The 9,810-nt window shown below is 40.9% G+C and overlaps 1 protein-coding gene across 1 annotated transcript; it reads left to right on the plus strand.

Annotated features, from left to right (window-relative positions):
• Positions 1–648: 648 nt before the first annotated feature.
• FGFBP2 (fibroblast growth factor binding protein 2) lies at positions 649–4,235 on the plus strand. Its single transcript, XM_055000038.1, has 2 exons — positions 649–1,452; positions 4,209–4,235. Exon 1 carries the CDS (start codon positions 774–776, stop codon positions 1,440–1,442), a length of 669 nt encoding a protein of 222 aa, XP_054856013.1. The 5' UTR covers positions 649–773; the 3' UTR covers positions 1,443–1,452; positions 4,209–4,235.
• The last annotated feature ends 5,575 nt before the right edge of the window (positions 4,236–9,810 follow it).

The following is a 9,810-nucleotide window of genomic DNA, read 5'->3' on the forward strand; positions in this document are numbered from 1 at the left end:
CTTTGTGTGTGGTGGGATAGGGATCTACCCCTTCAAGTTCCAGGGCTGCTGCCAGGCTCTGGGCCAAGCTATTATTTATTATTGGTACCTTTCCTGCTGCCTGCTCAGGTCAGGTTTCTGGGAGTGGTGCAGTAGGCATCTTGACTTGGATAATGGCTGGAGAAGAGCCTGCTGGCCCCCACAAACAGCCAACCACGAACATGTTCATGAACAGGGTCATGTACGTGGTTGTTCGTGAGTCCCTGTTCGTGGATGGCAATGAACAACGAACATCATGGGGTTTTTTTTTGTGTTCGTGCCCATCTCTAGTAGAAATATCCTTGGAAATAAGAAGGAAGTTTTCTTGCATCTTTGTTAAAAATTCTTTGCAAATTAGACCTTTTTTGCTTCAACTTTATAAGCTGAGACAACTTGGGAATTTGTTAGGGCAACTGGACGTCAGAAAATATCTGTTAAATCCAATGCGATGTGTGCTTGCAAGACAGGAATGTGATACAGCTGCTGTGCTGTTTTAGTGGCAAGAATTGTCTTGTTTTCTTTCTGAATATTTGCAGGTTATTTGGTATTCCCTCGAGCAATAAATTATGGCCATATGCAAACAGCAAGGGAGTTTATTTAAAAGGGGGTCTGAGGTGGGAAAACCACACATTCAACCCAACTGGTGAAAGAGGAGAGAGGCTTCATTGTGCATTGACCCTTTAAAGCAGCCCACGTTAGTTGGCCTTGCACTGGCATAGAACTGGGTTCCTCCAAGAATCTGGCTCTGTTTTGCCATGAAGGTACTCGTTGCTTTTTTTGTGATTTTTATCGGTATCATGGGAGTCTTGGGACAAAATCCAAAGGCAAAGAAAAGGAGCCACAATGAAGAGATTCATTTTCTGACAAAACTTAAAGATGCCTGTACAATGAATATGAGTGGAAATGGAGAAGCGAAGCTCCGAATAGAATGTAAGAATCAAAGCAAGGCTTATTGGTGTGAATATACTGGAAAGCCCTCTCTTTGTCGTCCTTTTAATAACAATCCAAGGATTTACTGGAATCAGATTGCCCTAGAACTGAGGAAACGGACCAACGCCTGCTCCTCCAGCCTCGTTCTGAAGCCTTCAGTGTGTCAGAAGGCGCCTCCTGAAGCTCATATGAAGCAAGTGGCTTCCAGCATAAAGCCGATCCCCGATCCTGGCGAACAAGCAGCTGCAGTAAACCAAGCAAAAGCAGTTCTAAAACTGCTAGCGGCAGCAAAGCAGGTTAAAGAAAGCCAAACAGGAAAAGTTTCTTCTAAAAAAGTGGGGAAACCCAAGCCATCTCCTCTACTTCCTATAAAGCCAACCAGACAAGATCTAGTGTTCAGAAATGATTCCGAAGCAATGAAATTGGCGTGGGAACAATGTTGGGAGTCACTGCTTAGTCTTTATTCCTACATCATCAGCATCTTTCAAGGCTGAGGAGGAGAAGGTAAATCTTTCTCTTTTTATCATATTTGTACTCTTGTCTCTATCCGGAGGCACAGGTTTGAACCCAAGAGGATGTCAAACGCAGTGACTGATCTAATGAATGAAAAGTATCTAGTTAAAAAAATGTGGTCATCTGGAGAATGTTCAACCAAAGTGGGACACTTTTAAGTCCAACTGAAGATAGCTTCAGGTGGGTAGCCATGTTGGTCCACAGTAGAAGAGCGGTGTTCGAGTCCAGTAGCACCTTAAAGACCAACAAGATTTCCAGGATATAAGTTTTTAAGACTCATTGCTCTCTTCAACAGAAACCATGGTATCTGACGAAGGGTGTTTTGACTATCGAAAACTTATACTCTGGAAATTTTGTTGGTCTTTAAGGCCACAGCACTCAAAACTTACAAGTCCAATTGACTTTCAGTGAGACAGGTTTTAAGCATGTGCTGAGTAATATTTAATTTGGCTTGGTTCATGCTCCACTTTTTTAGTGTATCGGATCTTTTTCCTGGAACTAAGTCATTTCAGTGAATAGTTCTAGAGATACAATTTCTGTCCAAGTTATGTATAAGTGATTATTAAATGGCTCCAATCTAATACATTTCCAGTAGAACATTATTTCTAATGAGCAGTTCAGCCTTGGAACTCCCCCCACACCCAAGTTTGCAAACTTTAAACGAGCTCACTCAAAGTAAACCAGTTTCACAGAACGGAGAAGGAAGCAAAATTCTTGCGCTGCACAATAGTTAATGAGCACTCTGAAGGGGAACATAGGCGAGCCCTTGAATGGTTATCACTTTAAATAGATTTGAAAAAAAAAATTAAATTGAGAGTTAAGTCCAAAACTCATTGTTACGATGCATTTATTATCACAGAGGATGAGAGAAAAACCTAAAAGTGATACTTTCATCTAAAAATAGGTAGCTTTTATTAATCTGGGATTTATCCTATATTTCCTTCAGTTGCTTGATAAGGAGATGGTATTGATATGCAAACTGATTTTAATGGGTTGAATCCCATGGAGCCATTCTATTAATGAAGGTCCTTTGGCAAAAGGAGGCTTATCCTAAAAGCACCTGATTTGTACATCATGTGCTTTTAGGTGGTTTCCTTCAGTGGAAGGGGTCTTTCCCCTGATGTAAGAATCATGTGAAGATCCCTTCCACTGAAGGAAACCACCTCTGCTAGAGGAATGGATCTGCAGGATCCACCCTGATCAATCAGGTAGGACAGCTAATTGATGAGTTACAATGTCTTTATAAACGGTTGATAGCTACAATTTTCAAGAATTAAAACTAATGTTAATATTTTATATTTTTCAAAAAGTACTGAATCGTGCGCAGAACACATTGGTATTATTGTCGTTTTATGGGTTGACAAAAATCAGACATAGACTTTGGTGGTTGGCAGTCTGTACTAGACGTAGAGACATGAAGGCCCAGGAAAAATATGGAAATTTTGGGGTGGGTGGATGTTATTTTATATTCTGAGGCTTCCCTCTCACTCTAATTTTTCAGATGGAAAAACTAGAAATTTTGAGGAGTACTGAAAAAAACTTCTATAAAATATTTTCATTTTTGGAATAAGTGAAATGGTTTTAAAGACACAGTGAGCATGCTGTTGACATAAACAGTTCTTAAATCCAAGGTGAATTTCTGCATTTAAAAGGTCTGAAAGCATAGAGAAGCTTCTTTCAATTCATGCAAACCTCAGGTTTTCCAAAGAGCTGCAGAAAAATGAAAGATCAGAATTTTCCAAAACTGATTTCAGTTAGAAACTTGAAGTGCTGATATTTTTATTTTTAAATGTTACTGATTTTGTACATAATTAAATAAAAAATAGTCCAGTAGCACCTTTAAGACTAACCAACTTTATTGTAGCATAAGCTTTCGAGAATCACAGTTCTCTTTGTCAAATGCATGGAGGGCAAGAAGAAACTGGTCAGATATATAGGTGGAGAGAGGAGGGAGGAGTAGATGCAAACAGTAGCTTCTGATAATGGGATCAGTTTGCTTCTGTTAAGGAAGTCAGTTACTTCTGATAATGTGATTCTCGAAAGCTTATGCTACAATAAAGTTGGTTAGTCTTAAAGGTGCTACTGGACTCTTTTTGATTTTGCTACTACAGACTAACATGGCTAACTCATCTGGATCTATGTACATAATTAAAATGCTATAATACATATGCCGATAGTATACTACTGAATAGTTCAGTGCTTCAGTGTTCCAATGTATAACATATCAAAATATGCTATTAATTTTATTGTGAGTGTGTGACTCTTTTTCTGACCAAGTAATATATTTTATGTTATTTATCAAAAAGCTTGTGATTTCTGTTTAATCATATTTTAGTACTTTTAAGAAAGCAAAAATTAAGATACATCTTCTGAGGTAGCATAGGGTGCATCAGCTTGCAGTTCTTTTTCAAGTATAAATAAATGTAAAAGTAAAATTAGATCAGTAAAATTAGATTTGATAGGACAGTAAGTGTTAAGAGCAGCAAGACTGTAACCTGGAGAAACGGGTTTGATTCCCTACTCTTCCGATTGAAGCCAGCTGGGTGGCCTCAGGTAACTCACAGCTCTCTCAGAGCTCTCTCAGCCCCACCCACCTCACTGGGTGATTGTTGTGGGGATAATAGTAACATACTTCATAAACTGCTCTGAGTGGGCGTTAAGTTGTCCTGAAGGGTGGTATATAAATCAAATGTTCTTCTTCTTGCTGTTCTTTCAAATTTTTCTGAAATTTGTTTTTTCTCGGGCAGAAAAAACAGGAAAAAACTTACTTTTCCTGTGGCTTCAAAATTTCTGGAAGTTTTACTTCTCTAGCTAGATCATCTCCATCAGCACTCATCCTGTGGCTTAAGCAAGAGCCAGTTCATTATGAAGAATCAAGTAGTAAAGCTTTTCATGCAGAGAACATCTAGCCGTACAACCTTTGTCTCCGGCCTGAAGTGACAGTCTAAGGAAAACCTTCAGGTATAACCATGCAAGTGTATTTAGGAGTGGACGTCTTTGTCCATTTCCAAGAACAAAACTGATTATATCAAAGTTGCTAATTAAGGAAATTCCACACATTCCTAGAATTTCGTATGCAAAGCTAAAACACGTATTTTAATATATGACCCACAGATTACTAGAAATGGCTTGAAGTGAGACGTTACTACATCTGAATTACAGCTTTGTGGACTGTGTAGTACAGTGGTTAAGTGGCTGGGCTCAAAGCCAGCTCTTTGCTGGTTTGACTCCCACTACTGGCATGAGCTCAGTAGGTGGCCTTGGGTAAGACACTCCTCTCAGCCTCAGCTCCCTAGCTGCATTGTGGGGATAATAATAACACTGACTTTGTTAACTTCTCCGAGTGTGGCACTAATCTGTCCAGAAGGGTGGTATATAAGCACACTTTTGTTGTTATTGTTATATAATTTTATTATTTTGGGCATGCTGGTAATTCCAGGGTTTCCAATCTCCAATTTCCAATCTCCCTTGAGAGCACCATAAGTGTGTCAGTAGCACAACTGATTTGCTCCCACCCTCCCACTCAGCAGCAGCCCAATGCTGACCATTTTGGGCCCAATTTTGGCCCTGAATGGCCAGGATTGGGTCCAAAACAGACAGGATAGGTGATGTCAGGGGGTGTGGCATATGCAAATCAGTTGTGCTAATGACACACTTAAGGTGCTCTCAAGGGGCATGGCATATGCTAATGAGTTATGCTAATGAGTTCCTCCAGCTAGGGTTTCCAATCTCCATATGGTGGCTGGAGATCTCCTGGAATTACAACTGCTGCTTTGGAGAGTAGGGTCTATGGCATTATATAAGGTCCCTCTGCATATTCTACCCTCTCCAGGCTCCAGCCCCCAAATCTCCACATATTTCCAAATATGCTAGAAACCATAAATGAAACTTGTGGAGATTTCCAAGACCAGCCAGCAACAGAAATCTCTGCTTGTAAAATGCAATTTGAGTTTCCTAACATGAGTGTGCAAAAAAAACTTTTGCAATTCTAATTTTGCCAATGGAAAAAAGTGGTATATGCAGGGCTCATTTTAAGGGAGAATGCGCAGGAACGCAGTTCCAGCAGTTCCCCAAAGAGGTCACATGTTAGGTCGTCCCACCCACCTGACTTTCGGCCATTTTGGGCCTGTTTTGGCCTGGATTGGGGCCGAAATGGTCCGGATTGGGACTCTGATAGGTGGAGGATCACTCTCCCACTCAACAGCAGCCCAATGCTGACCATTTTGGGCCCAATTTTGGCCCTGAATGGCCAGGATTGGGTCCAAAAGCCAGGATAGGTGATGTCAGGGGGTGTGGCTTATGCAAATCAGTTGTGCTAATGACACAGTTATGGTGCTCTCAAGGGGCATGGCATATGCTAATGAGTTATGCTAATGAGTTCCTCCAGCTCTTTTTCTATGAAATGACTCCTGGGTATATGAAATGTGTGTGTCCAAGAAATTAAAAACCTCATTGTGTTTTGGCTGTGTTTATATGTCAGGTAGCTTTCTGAATTACTGATTTCTTCTTGTTTTGCAGGGTGGGATACTTACAGTTCAAGAGTTCCCAAATGTATTATCATTTCAGCTGAATGTTTGCACCAGTTTTTGTCCTTTGCTTCTCTGACTTTTAAAAAAATTACTCCAAAAGATCCACAAGCCTGGAATCTTGAAACTGGGTGAATAAATGTTTTTCTATGTATTTATATTGTAGCAATGGCTATAATTTACATAGCATATATAACAAGTTAACTCCTCTATTCTTTAATTTTCCTATGTGAGCATACTAATTGCTTAGTGTGAAAACAGTGTGAAAGCTTGTAGAGGCTGCTCCAATTTGTATTGCTATTAAAAAAATTCCAAACCATTCACTTGCTGTTTCTTGAAAGTTTATCTGATATACCTACCAAATTCCTGTTTTTAAAGATTTGTTTCATGTAAGGGAGGGGTCATCATGAGGCATGACTTGCAGGAAGAGAGAAACAACACACAGCTCAGAGCTCAGGGTTCTCCTCATCCTGACTGTAATCTTTCCTAAGGCAGTGACCAGGCAAAAAATATTGTTAAACAAAGGGTGAGAGACACAGAGCGTCAAGGAGATTTAGCTCAATCTCCTCATTTTATGGCCCGTAGGGAATCCAGATATGTTATGGGTATGGCCAGATATCTCACTCATTTGGATGTCCCATCTTATAGAAGAGCTTTCACCCTGGCCCGATGTGAAGTTATGGTCATGTGAATGACCATTGAAGGGAAATATAGAAAGACCCCATACGAGGATAGACGCTGCCGTTGCTCCATTGGTGAAGTGGAATCACTTATTCATATGTTCTTTCACTCTCCTTTCCATCAAATCTATAGGGACAAGTTTATTTCCCCACTCTTAGGCACACCAATTGCAGAGGCAAATAAGGCCTGCCTGGAGAAACTCCTAATTGAGGAAAATCCAACTATCTCCAGGCAAATAGCCAAATTCTGTCTCCATTTGGTTAAATTCTATAATAAAAAGTATAGCCATAAATCTGTCCTGCTCTTTTTACGATTTTAAGTAATTTAACATCAGTGTTTTAAATATTAGAATTACTGCAGTTCCCAGAGAACTATATATATTTTAAGATAAGATTTTAAATGCTAAATGTATTTTTCTGTGTCCATTGCACTTTTACACTGGATTTAATTATTCTATTGACTGTCAAGGATGTATTGCCATTGTAATGGTCTCTGACCACAAATAAATTCATTCAACCGCAGTTGAAATCTCTGCTCAGCTGTGAACGTCACAAGGCCAGTTAGCCAGTCTGTCATTGTCTGCCTAATCTACTTCACAAGACGAAATAGGTAAATGTAGCAAAGAGATAGGATGCTTTCATTGTGAGGAAAGTGAATTGCTTCTTTAAAAAGACTACCTTTAATATGTGGGAGGATTGGGCCTACCAGCAGGGAGTAACTACGTCAGTTAAAAACAGCCTCTATTTTATTTATTTTTCTAATAGTCTGGTGGCAATAAGGGAAATCTGTTTTATCAGTTTGTGAATGTCTCGCATACAACAGAGCAGTGACTAAGGCTTTTTTCAGCGGAACCGCGGTGGAACGGAGTTCCGGCACCTCTTGAAAATGGTCACATGGCCGGTGGCCCCGCCCCCAGATCTCCAGACAGAGGGGAGTTGAGATTGCCCTCCATGCCACTCGGCGCAGAGGGCAATCTAAACTCCCCTCTGTCTGGAGATCAGGGGCCATGTGACCATTTTCACCAAGGGTGATTTAAACTTTAAAAAACTTCCCCCTTGTTCCAGCTGACCCAAAGTGACGTCATTGTGTGGTCCTGAGTTCGACCGCTGAGTTCCACCACCTCTTTACCCATAAAAAAAAGCCCTGGCAGTGACTATCAGAAAGGTTTCGGATGGTCCATTAGTATGACTGTTTTTTGCAAATCTTATATTTGCAAATCTTATATTTATACTTGCTGTTTGACGTGTCAAAAGAGAATTGATGACAGGAACCATGAATTATCTCTTGTTCTCCCAAAGAACAGCCACTCTGAGAGCAACAGTATAGTACACACACAAACCCCTTAAAACACATATTGTTGCTCACATTTGGGGATGCAATTTCTGAGTGCCTTCATACAATCAATTATTGGACCCAATGGCAGAATGTCCGTGAGTTCACTGCATTTCTTCTTTAATCATACCTCCAAACAGCATTGCTTTGGGGGACAACAGACTGTCTAGAAAGCAATCCCACACAGAAAATTGATCGCGTATTAAAAAAAAAAAAATCCGAATTAAAATTCTGTGCTTTCCCCCCTCCACTCTAAATGTTAATGTCCTCTGGGAGCTGTCAGCTTGAAAGAGTGTGATAGAAAATCACTGCTAGCATCCCAAAAATATAGGACGAAGCCCAGTCAGTTGAAGCTTGTGTTATCTCACAGATTTGGAGCCAAAGATCCATGAACAGAAGGGAAATAGCGATGCATGTTGCGTTAGAAGGGCTTGCAGAAGAAATCAAACCATGCAATAACAGGTGGATTGCATAGTACTTCTCATGCTTCTCTTTGCTCAGAGGTTGGGCAAACTGCCCATTGTCTTGGGGTGGTTCATTTTTCACACGTAAAGGGTGAGAAACGACATGTAAAGCAGAAGTCTTATTTGGCCCCAATCCCATTGGATTTGGTCCAACAGAGTTAAACATGTGCTTTTTCTGGGCGTGTAGCATCATACTAATTGTATCATTAGTAGGTCATACACTGAACATAAGTCAGCAGAGGGATGCTGTAGCTAAAAAGACGAATGCATTGTACAACAAAAGTACAATGTCCAGATCATGTGAAATGACAGTATCACTTTGCTCTAGTTAGTCCTCACCTGGAATACTGTGTTCAGTTTGGGGCACCACCGTTTAAGAATGATGTTGACAATCTGAAATGTATCGTCGAAGGCTTTCACAGCCGGAGAGCGATGGTTGTTGTGGATTTTCCGGGCTGTATAGCCGTGGTCTGGGCATTGTAGTTCCTGACGTTTCGCCAGCAGCTGTGGCTGGCATCTTCAGAGGTGTAGCACCAAAAGACAGAGATCTCTCAGTGTCACAGTGTGGAGAAGATGTTGGCAGGTCATCCCCTCCCCTCTGGAGATCAGGGGGCGGGGCCACCAGCCATGTGATAATTTTAAGAGGTTCCAGAACTCCGTTCCACCACGTTCCAGCTGAAAAAAAGCCCTAGCACTGACAATCTTCCTGAGAGAAATGCCACCTGCCAGTGCCAGAGGTCCGAGTAGCTTTCATCTCTGTCATGAATAATATCGCTTCCACATCTGCCTTGGGAAGGGAAGTTCTGCAGGTAAATTTCAACTCTGTGAGTCTGAAACACGGGGGACCATGGACCATGCCAATGGACTGAGGGAGGGAAAGAATTTATGCTTGACGTATAAAGGACTAGATATGCAGAAATTACTTTCAGATGTTTTAATAGGTTAAATATTTTCTGATAGTTTAGTTTGCCAGGAAGCTAGTTTGGGGAGAAAAAAAAGGCTCTCTGTGTTGGTCCTTGACTAAAACTATTGTAGGGCTAAAGAAATTAGAAAACATACCGGGGGGGGGGGCGGGAATACATCATGCCAATCGTTTGGCTTAGCAAATAAGTTTTATAGTGCATTTTGTCAAACTCAAATATCGGTTTCCTGCTGTGTGCTGTACTGTAGCTGTTTTGAAAACTAATCACTGTTCCCTAGTTTGTTGCCCACAACTTCTGTGCTATGTGTGAAAGTCACATTTCTGGTGCCAAAACATCTTGTTCACCGGGCAACACAGACCCTGCCCAGTAACCAGCCTCTGGTGTGCATGTTGTTATAGTTCATTTTTTGTATTGATTCTGCAT

The sequence above is a fragment of the Eublepharis macularius genome, chromosome 15 (genome assembly GCF_028583425.1).
Source record: "Eublepharis macularius isolate TG4126 chromosome 15, MPM_Emac_v1.0, whole genome shotgun sequence".
In the NCBI taxonomy this organism is placed as follows: domain Eukaryota; kingdom Metazoa; phylum Chordata; class Lepidosauria; order Squamata; family Eublepharidae; genus Eublepharis; species Eublepharis macularius.